This window comes from Strix aluco, chromosome 2, assembly GCF_031877795.1.
Source record: "Strix aluco isolate bStrAlu1 chromosome 2, bStrAlu1.hap1, whole genome shotgun sequence".
Lineage (NCBI taxonomy): Eukaryota > Metazoa > Chordata > Aves > Strigiformes > Strigidae > Strix > Strix aluco.
Window position 1 is genome coordinate 92706929 of NC_133932.1, and position 19035 is coordinate 92725963.

Consider the following 19035-nt stretch of genomic DNA (forward strand, 5'->3'; position numbering starts at 1 on the left):
AGGGTGTTTTGGCAGTACTTGTGTGAACTTTGTTTCTCGCTCCTCTGGTACATCCGCCCTCTGTGAACAAATGCTCATTTTAAAACTAGCACACAATTGGATGGTGATTTTACAGATAGAGAATTGACTAGTGCTGGTCCAGAATTTCTCAGTAAAGTATTTTTTTCACTGGAGAATGCTAATTGGTCTACAGCAAAATCGTGGGAATACATCAGTTTCAATTTTACTTTTCTCCTGAAGATTTCCCAAGTCTGTGATGCATTTTTCCATTGCAGTGAGGCTTTAGAGGAGAAGATTGCATGGTTGCTGCAACACTCCTGAGGGGAAAATTGGACCCCACACTCACAAGGTAGAAGAACTGCCTGTGAGCCTCCCACCTCCCCACAGACTGTTATGTGGTGGGACTTCTCCTCAGCCTCCACCAGAATCCCTTTACAAACTGAACTGACTTACTAAACATTCATAGAGAGGTGTGTATGCAGATATGCAAGTGAAAGACACTGGTGACGTAGAGCCCTGTAAGGCAGGCAATCACCTGTATTATAGTTGATGCCCCCACTGTGTCATGTATCCTGTGTAGAAAATAAAAGGTTTCTGCCATGAAAGGTGTTGCTGGGTTGGAAGTTGGCTAATGACCCAAGGGCACCATTGATCTGGAAGAGGTGCGCTGTGTCTCAGCCAGCTTAGGGAACCTCTGGGCAGTACTGGACTGTCCAGTTTGGACATATCCTTGCAGCAAGGTTCATCTCTCACAGTTTAATCTATCTAATAGTTAGGCTCCAGTAATTTGGATTTCCTTAGTGGAGAGATGTGCATACTTCTAGGTCGAATCATCTCATCAGTTGTGATCATCTACCTTTTGGAGGTGCCTGCCTTCCCCATTTGCCTGGACAAATGGCTTAAGGAGAGTGATAAGACTTAACATTGCTGAAGTTATATATGAGGAATCCCCCTCTACGTGATTTTCTAAGGCCATGCTGGAGGTCTGTGACTTTTCAAAAAGAAACTGAACCAGTACATCTAAACTTTGGGCCCATGCAACTACTATAGGTGTGATTTCTCCTACCTACATGCGGTTCAGATAACTCGCTAAAGAAGTACTGACTTCTACAGTGTATTTATATGGCACTTTACAAACTTTATTCTAGTAGAATTTGAATTCTCAGAATCCTCTGTTTGTATATAAAAATGAATGTGCCTAAAGCTGTACTAAGGACTTCTACTGCAGGAGTTTGAAAGCCCTACATAGCTTTGGGAATTTCTCTTTAGGTACTAACTATGAGCCTTTGGTTTCAGTAATCCAAATGGACCTATGCTATTCTAAAAAGGTTCCTTTATTTTTTATTTTTTTTTTTTTGCATATGCGATATTTTACCAAAAAAAAGTTTAATAATTTGACAATTGGATAGTAAAATTGAAGGATTCCATTCTGTGCATGCACAGAGATTCTAGGATTTTTGGTGTGGAAATTTGCCAGTATATGTCCCAGAGCCTTTTGCCAGGATAACAGATTTCCCATCAGCCAGTGATCATTAGGAACAAGGGCCAGGTGGACAGCAACTGTAAATCAAAAGCAGCTTCTACAAAAAAATTGACTTCGCTGCCTGCTTTGAAAGGACGGTAATGCTTAAATGACAGTGTGTTAGGAGACAGGGATATTGTCAAATTGTTCCCTGAAGAAAGCTAATTTGAAAATAAAAGTGCTTTTAGCTTGGTCTATGCAGAAGTATGTTTTCCTATCTCCCCTGTAACAGTAAGTTACCATGACGGCTGAGTAGATGAATCTAGAGCAAGGACACATTACCATTAGGCTGTCTGTTCTCTCAAATCACAATGTCCCAGATACTGCTCCTCAATACATATTTTACCACACCATTGCTAGGAGTAATATTTTCCTTTTAAGAAAAATATTTAAATTAATTGCACAATAAGCTGGAAGAACCAAGGAATCCTGGCTCTGCTGAAGTTCAGGGAAGTTTTACCATTAACTTCATTGGGGCTAATGATTAGCCCTGAAACTCTAACAGAAGTCTGGATGCTAAAAAGAAAAAAAAGTAACTCAACACTTAGGCTATTTTGGGGAACCAGTATGGTGCAGCAAAAAAGGTATTTGTAACATGTATGAGTTCACTTTCATTACCTTTATCCATCACAAGCAAACTTTCAAAGATCCTGTTTCCCAGCTTCAGTTCAGTGTCTGTATTGAGTTGTCTTATATAATTGTCTTCTCAAAAATAGATTAAATTTGTTAATTAATTTAAATTTTAGTCTAAGAAGGGCCAGTCATTTTAAGGTAGTTGCCGAACTGTGCCATTATTGGGATTTTATGTTACTAAACATGTTTACACAAATGTGCTTTAGAATAAAATGCCCCAAAACAATAGCGTACGATTATAATTCATATAGCACTTTTTATCTTTGGAGTGCTTTGCAAACATTAACTAATTAAACTATACAGGTCCCCTGTGTGTTCACATATTATAATTATCCATAGGTTAGTGACTTGCTCAAGGCCATGCAACAAGGCAGAAGATGAGCTGGAATCAGGAATGTCTGCCTTCTCGTCCCATGCTTAATCCACTACAGTGTGTTGCTCCAAAATGAAGCTTGAGTCATTTGTGGTTAGATATGTGAAATGTATTTTATTGATAGGGAGGCAGGCATTGTGTAATTGCTTGAAAAGCATGACACTGAAGAATGAATTATAAGTAACATTATGCATTACTGCTACCCATTTAGCAGTTTGTACACCTATTTGGCAGCTGTTTCCCCAGTGATTTGTTATTCAGCTTTTTCTGTTTTTTCTTCCTAATTCAGCCCAGAAAGCAGAGGCTGTGTGCATTAAGAAATTCACAGCTGTAGCAAATACTCATCAGTGTGGATTAGATAGCAGAACACTGCCAGAAAAAGCCACAATGAAACTACCTCAGTGAACTGCAAAGAAAAAGAAACTGATAAGAAAAAGAAAGAGCATTGTCCTCTGCTGTCACTTGAGCCAAAATTACTTCTTTTTTTCATTATCTAGATCAGATAAATTTTTATCTTTCCTTTTCCATAAGGCAGTTCCTGTGATTTTGTGACAGACAAACATGCAGCACAATTAAATCATAATAGCAGTGCTTATACTGACTTACAGAAAAATGTTTCCTGAGTGTTTAGATCAGTGCATTCAAAACAAAAAAAAGTTGTGTAGTTGTATTGGGTTTACATGGCAGGGTTTTGGTAGCAGGGGTGCTACAGAGGTGGCTTCTCTCAGAAGCTGCTGAAAGTTTCCCCCATGTCCAACAGAGCCAATGCCAGCCAGCTCCACGATGGACCCACTGCTGGCCAAGGCCGAGTCTGTCAGTGATGGTGGTAGCACCTCTGGGATGACATATTTAAGAAGGGGAAAAAAACTCTCTCTGGAGAGAGAAGTGAGAATATGTGAGAGAAAATACTCTATAGACACCAAGGTCAGTGAAGAAGGAGGAGGAGGAGGTGCTCCAGGCACCAGAGCAGAGATTCCCCTGCAGCCTGTGGTGCAGCCCATGGTGAGGCAGGCTGTGCCCCTGCAGCCCACGGAGGTTAATGGTGAAGCAGATCTCCACCTGCAGCCCGTGGAGAAGCCCACACCAGAGCAGGTGGATGCCCAAAGGGGGCTGTGACCCCATGGGAAGCCCGTGCTGGAGCAGGCTCCTGGCAGGCCCTGTGGCCCCATGGAGAGAGGAGCCCACGCTGGAGCGGGTTTGCTGGCAGGACTTGTGACCCCACGGGGGACCCATGCTGGAGCAGTTCAGGAAGAACTGCATCCCATGGGAAGGACTGACATTGGAGAAGTTCATGGAGGACTGTCTCCCATGGGAGGGACCCCACACTGGAGCAGGGGAAGAGTGTGAGGAGTCCTCCCTGAGGAGGAAGGAGCAGCAGAGACAACGTGATGAACTGACCGCAACCCCCATTCCCCATCCTCCTGCGCCACTGGTGGGGAGGAGGTAGAGAAAATCAGGAGTAAAGTTTAGCCCAGGAAGAAGGGAGGGGTGGGGGGAAGGTGTTTTAAGATTTAGTTTTTATTTCTCATTATCCAACTCTGATTTGATTGGTAATAAAGTAATTTTCCCCAAGTCGAGCCTGTTTTGCCCGTGACAGTAATTGGTGAGTGACCTCTCTGCCCTTACCTCAACCCAAGAACCTATTGTTATATTTCCTCTCCCCTGCCCAGCTGAGGAGGGTAGTGATAGCTCAGCTTTGGTGGGCACTTGACATCCAGCCACAGCCAACCCACCACAGTAGGTCAGAGGTATGTAAACTGCATGCAGAGGAGCGCGCTATTAAGAAGGGAACACTGTTTAGCAAGGCCTAATTGAGTGAGCATGTGAATACAGGGATCTTAAAAAAAAAACCTAAACCCCACATTTTTTTCTGCCATTTTCCTATTTTGCTGCACAATGGGAAAAAAGTGTGCTAGGTTTTCCCCTTTATTAGTTCAATCTCTTTCACTAGTAGTGACTCCACTGCAACCTCTTTTCTGACAGCAGGGTCTTTTTAAGCTGGAGGTAAAGAGGAGTGAAAGGAAGTTCCTGGATGATGAATATGGAAGAGTTTTTTGTGCTGAGCCCGTGTGCCAAGGAGATGCCATTCTCCATGTGTATGTGGCTGAGGACACGAGCGTTACTGATATGGACACATCAGGAGAAGAATAATTGGAGCTTAAAGCCACCATACAGATGATGTTACTCTAGCCAAAATGAAAGGAATTGGAGATTGAAACAAGCAGGAAAGCAACACGCTGGCTGAGATAATGGCATCTAATCCTGTGGTGTGTCAGAAGTAATGATAGTCACAGGCTTCAGAGTCAAGCTGAGCACCTTCATTATTATAGCGGTGACAAACAAAAGATGTGTCAAGAGTGAAGTTTTGGGTCCCATTTTTGTTTATTTACCCTTCTGGGATATACTGAGTTGCTACAGAATACAGCAGTGCAAGGTAATACAAAAACTGAGGCAGGTAGAAAATAAGGAAGAGACCAGGGTGGATCAGAGGAGGCAGTGAGCAAACCACTCTTGCCTAGCATGTATTGCTAAGCTCAGGCAGTGTGGAGCAGGCTGGCAGGTACTGAGGTCAGAGACTGCCCTAAAAAGTGCTCGTCCTAAGGCCTGCCTACAGTATTTGCTGCTGGCAGAAATCTCCAGCATTGCAAACAGCCTGAAAAATGAAATAACCTGGAAATGAGTAGAACCTGCTGGCAGGCATGAAAAAAAATGCTTGCATTTATGTACTCATTAAAAGTCAGCAGGAGTCTCAATCTTGTCAGAATATCTCCCTCAATTATTTGCGTTAAAAATACGATATTTAGCATAGGGCTGGGTTACTGTGTGATAAATCAGGGACACACATTGCTGTCAGATAGACAGATAGCTTCACATAGAAGTCACCATGGTGTTTCTCTTAAGAACTGATGACCATTGCTATCTCTGTGATCAGTTGCTTATCAGGGCCAAAGAGTCAAATAAGTTCACAGGAGGAACTAGAATAATGATCGAAATGTCAGTCATAAAAGTTTCAAAATCAGAGTAACAGGATAACGTCCTATAATAAATTGTTTGCTGAAAATTATTTACTCAGCTGAACACACTGACTCACTTTGCATTCAGTATTTCCGAACTACTTGCTGTCTCTGTCACCGTATCATTTCTGAGATTCTTAGCCACTGCTAAGGCATAGTCAAAATAAAATGTGTTTTTCCTCTTGCTTGAGAGGGGCTACCAAGTACATGCAGGTCTGTAACAGGTACTGTAACAGGTCAATATACTGCGTGGTGTAGAGGTGCCACTATCCCCATATGTTTGCAACACACGCGAAATACTTCGGGTGCCCCGAACCAGGATAAGCCATAACAGCATGGGCACTTGAGATGAGGTGCAGATTGCCTGTTTCAGGGGGGTCTGGTGGAGGTGGTGTGAGGTTATAAAATAGGTGATTTGCTCCAGCAGTGTTTCAGAGCACCTACACAAGGCATCATCACTCTGACAACATAGAGTTAAATGCTCTGAAGTTCAATGGGCAGAGCAACCAGCTTCCTAGAGCTGGCTCCATTTACCTGCTAGGTACTTGGCTGTGAATCATCTCTGCTCTCTTTGGAGCTTGGGCTTCTGACCTGTAGGTGTTCATTAAAATACAGTTTGGGGAAAAAAAAAACACTTTAGTTCCCAACTTCCCATTGTGGAAAATAAGAGATTAAGTACTTTGTTCTGAGCTTACCTATTTCTACCTGTTTTAAAACCCAGAGCATGCTGTCCTCTTAAATGTGATGGCCAGCAGCAGCAGTGGTGCAGCCACCCACTCCTGACATAAAAACCTAGCAGTTCTAACACTGACTCAGGAAGCCAGATACCTACATTTGCCAATTCTGGAACACAAGGCTACTGTACAAAATATATCCAGGAGTGGTCCTACAATGTGCTTTTCCTCTTCTTTTTCCTCCTACGCTTACATTTTGGATTGAAAAGTGACTATTACAGAGCCCTTTTATGCTGAATCCATGTTGTCAGGTGTGTTTTAGCCATTTTCATTGCACAGAAAACATTCAAGCCCCAGAGGAGCGGGAAGGGTTGGGCATTTCTCCCCATGGTTTCTGGATCAGAGCAGAGGCAGGGTAGGAGGCCATAGCCATTTGGCTTTCAGGCCAAACAGAGAGGAACATAGTAAGTTTTAGGTGTCTATAAGGTTGGTTGGAGAATGTCTGGGTGTCTTTTGCTTCAGTGCCTGGATACTGTAGGTTCTAACCAGAGTTTTAGTTGTCTGCTAAATTTCCCACTGACAAAAATTGAGCATGCAAGTACTTATCATCCTCACCAACTGTATTTTTGTCTGCCTTATTCTTAGTTGTTAAAAAGGGACCCTTATGAAGTGTATAAAATTTAGAGTCATGACTTCTGGGTAACGTATTGCTGTTTGTATCAGCTGTAGGAATAAATATTTTTCCAATAAGACACGAAGATGATTATAAATTAATTGACATGGGAGAGAACAGTCAATGTTATGGTTTCCAGTTACCATTTTTCCAGTGCATATTGATTTCAGTTGAGGCCTAATGGGGTAGGGGAGATTTTGTCCCAGTGCCCTTTGATTAAGTGCTGATGCAACTGTGAAATAAAATCCGTACCTGGTGATACCATGGGACAGGTACCTGAGATATGTTTCTGAAGAAGGAAGAGACTCTACACGGAGAGTGGAAAAAGAAGGTGGAAAAAAAACCAGTGTCAGGTTGTGATAGAGCTAATAACTTAGACTGAAAATTCTTTACATTATTGTGTCATCTTCATAGAAGATTTCTGTCATTATCAGAAATTTAACATTTAGCAAATGGCAGAATCAAGCATACAGTAAAGAAGATGAGTATTTACTGTACATTTGAAGCAGGGAAATGTGAGAGTTTCAAAAGATGCAGTGTAAAATCTTGGGAGAAAATAGATTATGTGTAGGTTTCCAAGGGCCAATGGAAAAGTGCAATTATATAAATCAAGAGAAGTTGCTTTGAAAATTTCCTTTTCACTTTCAACAATTACTATGCCAACCTGGCCATTTTAATTGAGCATTATAAATGATCCAAAATGGTTCCATTACAAATGCATTCAACTGCTAGTGTGCTAGAAGATTTTTATGATTCATGTTGTTATTCTAATATTTTTGCTAGTTTCTTGGGCGTTGGCCTCAGACTAATTTCATGGTACATTTGAGGTCTAAACCACAGAGAGAACTGAAGGGGGTTATTCATGGACTTGGCTTTCTACAGGTTTTTCTCTTTTTTTTTTTCCTAATGTGTTGGAACTGTTTCCAAAAGCCAGCTGTATGATGCTTCTTGTTTGAGCACATGCAGTAGATCAAAATTTGTCAGTGAAAAGGAGCATTCCGCATAGTGCAAATCCCAACATAGGAGTTTATACATCTATGACATCATATATTTGTGTTGTTCAATATTACAGATAATATTCTAGAAGATTATCTATTTTCCCTGGAGTCTCGGTTTTAAGTAAAAAGCATTAAAGTCTAGGTTTTTCAGTGATATATTGGGAATAATACTACTTAAGCAGCAGAATTCTGGGAGTAGACATTTGCTCCAACCTCTATTTCCTCATCATGCAATGTCTGCCTGCTCTAGGTTCTCGTTAATGTTTTCCTCTTGGTCACTGATTATTTTTTAATAAGAAAATATGATCCACCATGATCCAGAATTACCACTAAGTGACGCCTGGGTCCTTAAGATTTGACTCTTCTTGGATGCAAATTAATGGCAGAGCTCCTAATGACTTGCTTAGCATTAGTTGGGACCTCTACAGAACAATTTCAGTTTAAGAAGGAGCTTTAAGTGAATCCTAAGCTAAAGTCCCTTCCAGAATGAGGCCATGTGCTTACTTTGCAGTAAGTGTTCCTCAAGCATGTCTAAGTCCCCTGCAATTGTTTGGGGTAATTTAAATTTCCTAATTGTCTGTGTTCAATTTCCAGAGAGAGCATGTGGGGCTGTGCCAGGTCAGCTGTTAACCCTTTTCGTTTTTTCAACTCCAGGTATGAAGCATTTTATTGTGTATTATATAATGTTCTGTTTTATTGACAAAGTCTAGTAGCAGTGCTTTTCAGCTTTCTTTCCCTCTTTATGTCACAGCTGGGGGATATGTGGGGACTGGGCAAGGTCCAAAGTTGACTTTTGCTGTTGCTGTGTTGGGGCTGGGAGGGTGGTGGTGTGCATCATGGGAAAGCTGCAAATTTTTTTTCCAAATCCCAATGACTAAAATATGAGAATAGGAAAAAAATAACCTGTCTGATATTCAATAATGCAGTTTAAAATGTTGAAAATAGTCTACTGAAATTCAGTAACAGAGTTAATGTGAATCAACAGCTCATGTTACAATGGGTCGTTGCCAGCTACCATGAAACAGTTGACAAGCAAAACTGTAAAATATAGGAAAAGGTCTTTGCAAATGTCTCCTTGCTTTCTTTTCAAGGAGGCAAACATTTTAAAACCTTACTGTCTAATGCTCCTAGTAGATGCCCTGCTTTAGAATGCAGTTTATATACAAATCCAGTGTGGAGGTGACTGGGAGGTTTCAGCAAGCATTGTGATGCCATAACATACCTCGGGTTCACCTCACTTGCCCAAGTAGAAATGATGTCATATGACACAAGGGATGTACCAACGCTGATAGGGTTCTTGTTTTTGTTGGATTCGTTGCTGTTGTTTTATTGGGTTTTAAAATACTGTTCAATTAAAAGTCCACTCTCAGTGTGCTTGCTTGCTTGTTTGTCCTCCCCCATTCTTTTGTTGGTTTTGTGGTCCCCTAAAGAGATTCCTTTGGAGTTGTGTTCATTGTGTGACAAGTGTAAACCCATCAACTCAATGCTTTATCAGCTTTTGGTAATTCATGGGCCCTCTATCTGTGGAGTACAGAAGGAAAACCAAGTTCACATTCAGTATGAGCAAATCAATGCAGAATAAATCTAATTCTCCACATGTGTAAGTAGAGCTAAGCTCTATAATAAAATTAAGAAGACAGCATGTTTAAGAGCAATTACACTTTCAAATTACTAATGAGTAGTCAAATACAGAAATCGTTCCTCAAATCTACTCCTATCTCCAATTTGTAGTTAATTGCATTACAACTGGTATATTTGTATTAAAAATTTGCAGGATATTATTACTCAAACATTTTCAAAGTAGCAGCAGCAGCAACTTCTCTGATAAAGCCAATACAAAGCTTTTAACGTTTCCTTGGGTATGAAATTGAGATGATATGTTTATTTTTTAAAAATCCTTAGAATTTTCTTTGATCTGATTGAAGTTATCAGTGCAACTTCAGAAATTATTCTGAAGAGCCTGCCAGTTTCCCAAAATGTGTTTCTAAAATAAATTTATATTTCAGATACAATTTTGAATGCAGGCTCCTTCACCGAAATTAGCAATAATATTCTATATAATCAACAATGATACCAGCTTCTATTCTACAGGAAGCATTTTCAAGGAGGATGTTTATGTTGTCAATTTTTTGCTCATTTTTTAAATTTATCAATATTTTGCTAAAAAAATTGCTCATGAATTTACATGTAGAGTTTATGCATTCCATGACAATGGATATGAGGTCCTACTAATGAGGCCCCCTGAACAACATGCATGGTTAGATGTAGATGATGATGGCGTAAGTCATCTCATGTACCAATTCTAAGCCACCAAAAGTTTGTTGGCTCTGACTGGAGTGAGATGAGACTGAAATGTAGTGTTTTGGTGAGGCAAATAGCTGCTAATAAAAACAGAAACTTGAAAAAGAGATGTAGGATCTTCTATGTCTTTTTAAAATAAAGGACCAAGTTGTTCAAGAAAGTCACATCTGTCAAACCTTGTTTAGGCCATGTGGACCTGTCTGTAGAGTGAAAGGTGGAAATGAGGTCAATGAGATGAATGTTGTAAGTCAGGGTATCATTTGAAAGTATGGATTCTTATGGTGCACTTAAAACTGCTCCCAGTGCTAGGAGTATTCCTCACAGCTGGTCTTGCCTCTTGGAGTACGGCGTTATTGCAGTTTAGGAACAGTAACTGCTTGTCAGAAGTGAATTCTACTACAATTAAGTGCAGCTATGTGTGTGTATATATTTCATCTGAATGAAATTTCATGCCTGCCCAGTTTTGGGGTTTTTTTCAATTTTGTATTACTAAAGTTATCTTTTTCCACTAAATGTCAAGAAAGTTATTCTTCCATAAAATTACACTAAAAATGATGATATTCTAGTTATGAAAATACATTCTTAGATATTTGGTTTTCTTTGTGGTGGCGGGGGAACAGAATGGATCACAAAGTCTTGAAGAAATGTTTTTTGTAGGCTCCTTTCCCCTTTTTTTATTAGGCTCATGAAATCTACTAAAAGGTGTAAGTTTTACTCAAACCCAGTTCCACACAAATGTTCTGCATCTGCTGACCTCTATGGATAGCCACAGGCTGGGTCTGTTGCTCCAATTCATACATGTCTAACTGTTCTTTTCCTATAAAATGTTGAGCATTTTGTCCATACTGCCTTCCCTGATCCAGAAGTGCCCTGGTCCACCATTTCACTGGTGACAAAGTGATACTCTGTGAGTTGCAGATGTTGGTGGGCACAACGTGCCTCTTCATCCTTGATGTCTCACAAAATACTGCTTTTACTCTTGTATAATTTACCCCTGTTCTTTTTAACACCTCATTCCACAGGCTGGGCCAGATGGGAGATGTTTGGCAGCTGGAGGACCCAGATGCCAATTTCTGGAATATAGCTTTCCTGCATTGGCATGTGGATTCATGGCTGGCTTCTTGGCTTGCACCTCTGCTAGCTTCTTGGCTAGCTGTCTAGCTGGCAGCTGTAGCATTGCCTTTGGGGCTACGTTAGGGTCAAGCTGCTATGGAGTTGGATGACTTTCCTGATCTGAATTACCCTGCCGGACACCATTTTCACCTTAGTTTGCTTTGACTCTCCACTATTCAAAGACAAATGTTTGCACTGTTCTGTTTTATTCCTGCCATTTGTAAGACTAACTCAATGCAGTAGTTCTCATTTGTCACCAGTTCAAAAAGAAAATAAGCATTGCAGAGTACACTGCTTCACTTGTTAGGATTCCCATTCAGTTAGCAGGAATGTAAGGCCCAAGTCTGTACTTGCAATTCATCTCTGGGACCAAATCATAACTACAGAGCACAGGCTTTTAAAAAAATGTATTTCTTATGTCTAAACTTTCATAGCTTTCAACCATGAGTGAATCTAGCCTCTGTCAAACAGAAAAAAAATACACATTTGGGGAGACAATCTGGATAATTTTAAAAGGAAAAAGATAAAGAATAATGATGATGATAATAAATAGGATATTGCTGGTAATACTTAAGAGCACTGCCAGAAGAAAACGCTTGATCTTCTCTATACCTGATTTGGAATGTCCTCATTACATACTTTAGTTTTAACTCAGGTTTTTTATTTTGTTTTGTTTTTTTCATAAATGAGGTAATGAAAAAGAAGTGCATCTAAGATAGCCAAAGCACTTGAAGTAATTCCCTAATCTACATCTTCTCCTCCATGCAGCTCAGTGCATAAACGTTACTTTCAGTGGGAAGAACTGCAAAATCAGGAGGTCACCAAGACTCTGGATACTTAGAGTAAAGTACAGATTAGTCATACTGGCTATGGAATTTTCATTCCCTCAGCTGCGGTGACAGTATGTTGTGCTGCACTGGAGTCAGTGGTATCCCTATTACACGCCCACAAAACTTTTTTAATGCTGAGCAAATAGCACTTGTGCCTGCTTTGGACACAAGCTCCTATCTGTATGTTAAGGTTAAGCTTTGCAGGGTGATCTGACCTCTGAGGAAAAGCACCTGAATCCCCCATTATAATCACTGTAGACAAGTGCACATCTCAGGAGTAATGAAAAAGGAGACCGTACCCATCTAGTTTAGGTGTATACTCCTCTTCGCCAATGGCCTATGGAGCGTGCTTCCATAGGAATACAGCCATGTTAGTTTAGATAAGTCATTATGGACTATATAGGGAACCAGTAGGAAATAAAAGTATGTTTCACTCAGAGGTGGTTGGCATAACCTTTTTCAGGTGATATCGGAGCAGAGACGATTCTTTTGAAAAACAAGCTAGCAGCAGCAACAGCAGTATTCCCACCTCTACGGGAGAGCTTTGTTAACTAGCTTGACAACAAAGTGGGAGATGTGAGGTTTAGGTTCTCAGCACAAGCATCACAGGGGTGTTTTAATTATTGGGCTCCTTGGCACAGACCTAATCAGATGAGATACTTGGGGAGCAGTGGAGTCTCTCATGTCCCTTCTTGCTGAATATGGGCAATGGTATAGGCAGGAGCACAAAAGTCATGGGATAGAAAAGAGAGTGCATAAGAAGAGCCTGAACCCTACCTGAGTGTGGTCAGGACTGGGACTGTAAGCTCCATTCCCTGGAGCAACATCAGGCCAGAAACAGCCATGGGTACTGAAATGGAGCTTTCACCCTTCCCCTCTTGGAGCTGAGTGTCCAGATTTCTAGTATGGAGCCAGGATCCCCTTTTTTTGCCCAACCTTTTAGCCTCATGGTTCTTCCATTCCTGGTTGCAGAGTAGCCTCGCTTTCATGGATTCTCATGCAGAAGACCTTGAGTCCTTATATCCAGATTATTCCTGGGGTGATGGAGATATTGAATCAACCTTCTGTCTGAGAAGGACATACAACCAAAGTCTCTCCTTCCCTGGGTGAATTACTTGACTGCAAGACTACAGTACAACACCTTGCCAGTGCCACCACCACCAAAACTACCTGCCTTTTGGGGCTTCTTCACAAGACACAGGCAAAGTTCAGGACATTGCCATGCATGTAGGTGGAAAATGGGCACCTGCCAGAACAAGTCTGTGTGAGCATGTGCCTTGAGGTTGGTACTTGAAGAAGCTCCAGCTTAACAGTGAAGGACCTCATGAGTTTAGGGACATGCTGGGTGGGACTGTTCATGGGACAGTGGGTGGGAATGCAGTCGTGGACTTAGGAAGGCTTATGGGTGCCTGCCTCCCAAATCAGGGTTTCAGCGTGCTGGTTTCTAGACTTCTCTATGTATTTCACTTTCCAGATTATATTTTCTCCTTTCAAATGAGCAAGCTTTCAGTGCTTTTTACTGTAGTAGAATTTTGTTATTCCACTATTTAGAGTATTCCTTTTCCCTGTTTACTGGTTTCTGCCCTTTTGACTATGAAAGGATGGGTTTGGCTGTCCTTAATTTTTACATCTCAGCCACAATTTCTGCCCCATTTGAAGATATTCTTGTCACTTTCTGTATCCCAATGGCTTTGGAAGTCATAGGTAAGGTAGAGCAAATTATCTTCTTTTTTTTTTTAAAAAAAAGCAACTATGTTGTCCCTTATGTATTCTTTTCAAGCAGAGAAACAAAAAAAAAAAAGGAAAATAAACAACTGCAAAGATGTTTTTCCCTTCCCTTGCACCTCCAGTACATTCTGTAACCCAGTTACTGTAATTGTTTTTAAACTTTTTTAAACATGCATACTGTCAAGAGGTTGTGGTAAAACAAGTGTTTCTCATAAGGCTGGTGTGACCACAAGGGATGAAAAAAGATGACAGAGCAAACAGAAAATCCCATGTTTTGTTTATCAACATCTTTTTTTTTGCCTAATCACAGATATTTGGAGAGAGAATCTGTTTACTTCAGTGAAAGACTAGCTTAGAGTTTGCTGATTCCCAAGGCGAAAAGAAGGCATAGTTTCCAACTTGAAAGCTATTCAGTGTGTGTGATGAGCTGAAGTCATTTGTGGATTTGTATGTTGCATTTTGACGTGATTAAATGTTTTAAGTCTATTGATTTCATGCTGGGGATTAATGATGCTGAATGAAAGAACATCAAAGAATAAAACGTGTTTACATGCACGATTAAAATACCTTAAAGAGCCAGAGTACCTATTATTGGATAGGAATGAGATAAGAGCAGTGTAGGACCAATCATGCATTCTGCATCGAAAGGAAAATGAATTAACTTCTTCAGGCATAGAAAGAAGAAAAGCAAAGATTTGATAAGGATTGACTGTACCTTTCTGAATGCTTAACACTTGTGTTTGACTCGTTAGTTTGGAAGAGGGATTAAAGAGGTTTCATTATCAGTTACTGCAGATCTGTTTTACTGAATCAATCAAAGCATGATGCTTAGCTGCTTGGGATTAATGAGACAATCTTTTAACTGGAGAACTTGTTGGTAACAGCATGTTAATAAAGGACAAGACCCAGAGATACTCAATGCAACCTTGGACATGAGATACAGTAAAGATGGTGTCTGCTGCTTTGAATTCGCGTAATACTCTTAGATTTGTTTGCCTTAGCATATTAACTAAAAAACATATCATTAACTTAAAATGTTCATAGTGCTAATTGTTTTGTATCTGCTCCCTGCAAATGTTCCTAATGGCTGTCTAGATTCATGGGTCATATCTGGATTTGTGGTTAGGTGTCACGTTCTGTTTACCAAGGTAATAGTAGGTGAAGATGTAAAAGACCTACTTGCTCGTTAAATCCATCCTTTTGAAAGCACAGTATAGGCTCTTCCAATAGTATTAAACTGTTAGTACCCCTGATGTTAGCCAGAATGCCAGGCAGATAATTTATTTGTGCTGTATCTATGGTGAAGGATGCCTTAATGATCAAGTTAGCATGTGAAATACTTGGTGCACATGAAATACTCCCTACTGAGCTAGGGAGAAGTTTAAATGTGCAATCTAATACAGCTGAGTAAATACCTGATGAGACCAGCTCGTGTACACATTTGTTTTTTCTCTGCTGATGCTCTGATCTGGATTGGCATATGTGAGATGAATTCAGCAGTCTGATACACACTACAATTTGTTTGTCTCAATAGGGGTTGAATGATTATCCTGAGTTTGGGGCAGCGGAGGGGGGGGTGGGGGGGTGGCAATGTGAGGTTATTTTTTTCCCCCACTTCCACTGCTTAATACAAGACCTGAAGCCCTTAGTTACAGAACAAAGCGTCTGAGCAGTAACCGAGCTTGTGCAAACCCAAGAGAAGAGTAATGACTGTTCCTCGCAAGCTTCCTGCCTTGGTGCAGGTGCAGGAATCAGGAGGGCCTGAATAATTCATAAGGTGCAAATTAGCCCCAGCTTGCTCCCGCTGCTTGAATTTTGCTTCTGCTTACCTACCTAGTTGCTAGAAAGAACAGAAATAAAGGAAGCTTGGGAAACTAGGGAGAGCCAGGCAAAAAGTGTTACAGTTTAAAGGCCAGCGTCACAGAGACTGCTGAATACTGGGTGTGTTTGAAGGCTTGGTGCTTATTGCAGAACTGGACTGTACATTGATTATTCATGAAGTGTTTTCTCAGGAAGAAGGAAGCTCTGGGGACCAATTCCATTGCTCTCAGAGGGGGAAAAACTTTCTTTTAAGAATTAGGTTTTTCTTTCTTTTATTGTTATTGTTTCTAAAAAATATTGGTTAAGAAAAAATAATCTTAAAAGCTCATTTAAAGCTATTAAGCTATTTGAGAGTGTATGCATTTATAGTGTCACTGAACTCAAGGGTCCAGAGAAATTTGATGAGAAATTTTGGATGTTAGGATGGTTACTGCTTTGAGTAAATGTGGATTCCAAGAGCTTGTGTGCAACTGGTTATATTTGGAAACGCAGTATGTAATTAACTTGTGTTTTTATCATTTCAAAGGCAGCATTGCTCTCTTTTAAATACTGTTAGTGATGGTTACCTTTTCTGTTGGATTACTTAGCTGCTGTTCTGCCCAGAAGAACAAAATGAGAGGTTAGTGGTGCTTAATCCGTCTGCTGCACATTGCAGCTCACCCAAGTATCAAGGAAGAGGTTTTGTTGAGCACTGTTGTTATGGGAGAAGGGAATTCCTGACACAGATCTTTGAACAGTTTGTCGCCACACGGTACCGAGAGGAGCCGATCTGAAAAAGGCAGATTGTTTCTGCCGTGTACCTGAATATCCCTTTGACATTTCTCATGTGGGAGGTGGAAACATCCAACATCCCCAGCAGGAGCAGGAACAAGGTAGTTAGTTCTCCCTATCGGCAGGTGTTCGTATAGAGAAAAACTCTCCTAATGTTTTTGCTGTGCTGAATATCAAAAGAGAAGAACAACAGGAAAAAAGGCTTCTTTTTAGTGGTTTTGGGGAGGTTTCTGGTTTTTGGTTTGGGTTTTTTTTTCAATATATACCTTTTCTTTCTCCATTCCCTTCTACCCCGCCCCCTCTTGGCTCCCACGTGCAGCAGCTAGATCACGTTGCCATCATCTGTTTTTGTATTTCCCTCATTCGGGTGGCTGGAATAGGAGCTGGCTCTCATTTCTAGCTGATTCTGTCATTTCCGCTAGGCCCCAGCTTGGGTGAGCGCCAAGACCAACAGGTGATCCTTGTAGCTGCAAAACAGCAGGAAGGAGGCTGTGCATGTAGGAGACAGTGCTCCAGAGGGGCTGCCTGGCCCCGCTCCATCTTTCTGTATAATTAACGCCCCCCTCCCCAGCCCCCCCATACCAAGCAGAAAATCTGTGCGGAACAGCTCAGCTGCGGCAGCCGTCATAGGGAAAATGTTAATAAAGAGTCCTGGAAGAATATCGGCTCTGTGAGCACAGAGGTGCGCTCCGTCTTAGAAAGAAACCATGGCTGGTCCTTTATAGGAACAGGAGCAAAATTGTATTAGCTGCTGAAAAGTTATACACACACTGTCAACCGTTGCAGGAAAATAAGCATTTCAATAAATTTCAGTGCTATGCTCATGGGCTTTTTTATTTGAATAAGAACTAGTTTGGAATTAGGTGATAATTCAGTTAAGCTTTTCTCTACAAGAAGTAGCTTGTGAAATCACGTGAAAATTACTTGGGCAAAGAGGTAGCTCTGGTCAGGAAGGGCCATCTCGAGCTGTAGAGCTGGGGGCAGCCAGTGCAGGAGCCGTGCAGGCTCTGCATACTCTGGGTGTCTGCGCCAGGGAGGCAGGGCTGTGCAGGGCTTTGCAGGGGTAATTTTTAGAACACATGAAAAACTTCCAGGAATCCTCAAGACCACCTCAAAGAACTATTTTTTTTAGAGGAACCTCCTAAAGGATTTTTTTTTTTTAATGTAAACAAAGTTATATTTAGGAGATGACAGTGGCTTAACAAAACCAGTTTCAAAACATATCACCAAGGCTTAGGTTAACCCCTTGGCATATACCATAATGTGAGATAATGTGTCCCTGGAAACCCTAACTGCATGTTAGTATTTGTGAGGCAGGCTGATATTTTAAGATAGACACTTGGTAGCCTTAATCCTCTGCAAAATAGATGGTATCTCAGATTCTTTCAGCCAGTACACATGGAAGCCAAATTGCTTCTCCTACCTGTGGAGTCAGTGCTAGTGGTTTGAAAGCTGAAGGTTGTATATAGACAAGGTATACATTTTCTGTATGCACTTCTGTAGGGAGCTGGGCTCTCTCTCAATGCGCCACAGCACATCTCCGCAGCAAGGGTAGGCTGCCGGGAGAAATGAACTGGGAATCCTCGATCAGCTCCGCCGGTGAAAATGAGGTATTGCAGCAGATCTGCACAACAGCAAGCATTCGTCTTGCCTGACCGTTCCTGCTATACGCAAACCAGAAACACAAACAGCAAGGAGAGTAAACTCGGTTATGAAACATCAACATATTTAGTAATGCTTCTAGCAGCTAGCAGTTTGCAATCCTTTTAACTAAGCCAGCAATCGTTTCTCTGTGCATTGTTCTGCAGTTTGTCAGCCATCTGAAGGGGGAGGAAGCGCCCTACCAGGGACACATTGCATCTCAGGAGTGCATCGTGTGTGTGGAAACCTAAAGGTGATCCAAGACCTGAACTGGCAGCAGATTGTTCCGGAATACATGCTTTACATCCCTTGGCCATGTCTCCCCATGCTAAGTGGTGGACCAGTGGACACTAGCATCTCAATTTTTTTTTGTCTTTCTCAGTGCTGGTTTACTGCCTTTGCCCCTTTCCAAGACCTCTGGTATATGAGGTTATTAGAAGGGAGTGAGGTGTTTTCATGGAAACGTTCTGAATTTTTCTCTTCTCCCCTCTGTATCGTATGAGACCGTCCTAATCCCTATATTTGCCATGAGTCCTGGACAAACCTGAATAGTCTCTCAGGGAGCCTCTGCTGTCCCTCTTGCTTCCCCTTGGGTTAAGGGGCTAGTGGGAATGATTTCTTTCTTGGGTGCTTACCTCTGGCTCCAGTGACCTATATAAACCCCCATGGACGTGACAGAATGAAGTGGAAGCTTTTATCTGTAGGGTGGTTAGGGAGCCCAGTGACTCCATTTCATCAGGAGACAGCAGTACCAGTTGAGGAGACTGGAGAGCAAGCAGGAATACTTCCTGCCTGCATTTGGCTCAGTGCAGCCTGGTCTGGGCAAAAGCCCTCCGAAGAGTACTGCAGGCAGGAGAAAAGCATCCTTCAGTGGCCCCCAGAAAGTCAAGTTTTCCAGTGCATTTGGCAGGCAGCCTGGAGCAGATCCATTCCTTATGCCAGC

At 41.4% G+C, this 19035-nt stretch overlaps 1 protein-coding gene across 7 annotated transcripts in view; it reads left to right on the forward strand.

Annotated features, from left to right (window-relative positions):
* The window catches only part of KLF12 (KLF transcription factor 12), a 248325-nt gene that overhangs the window by 174496 nt on the left and 54794 nt on the right, over positions 1-19035 (forward strand). For 6 of the 7 annotated variants that reach the window (XM_074815525.1, XM_074815529.1, XM_074815531.1 and 3 more), the window contains one exon: positions 8482-8541. The exons of the other annotated variant lie outside the window; for it this stretch is intronic. In XM_074815525.1, the coding sequence (XP_074671626.1) occupies positions 8482-8541 (60 nt within the window). The remainder of the gene's footprint in view (positions 1-8481; positions 8542-19035) is intronic. 7 annotated transcript variants of the gene reach the window in all.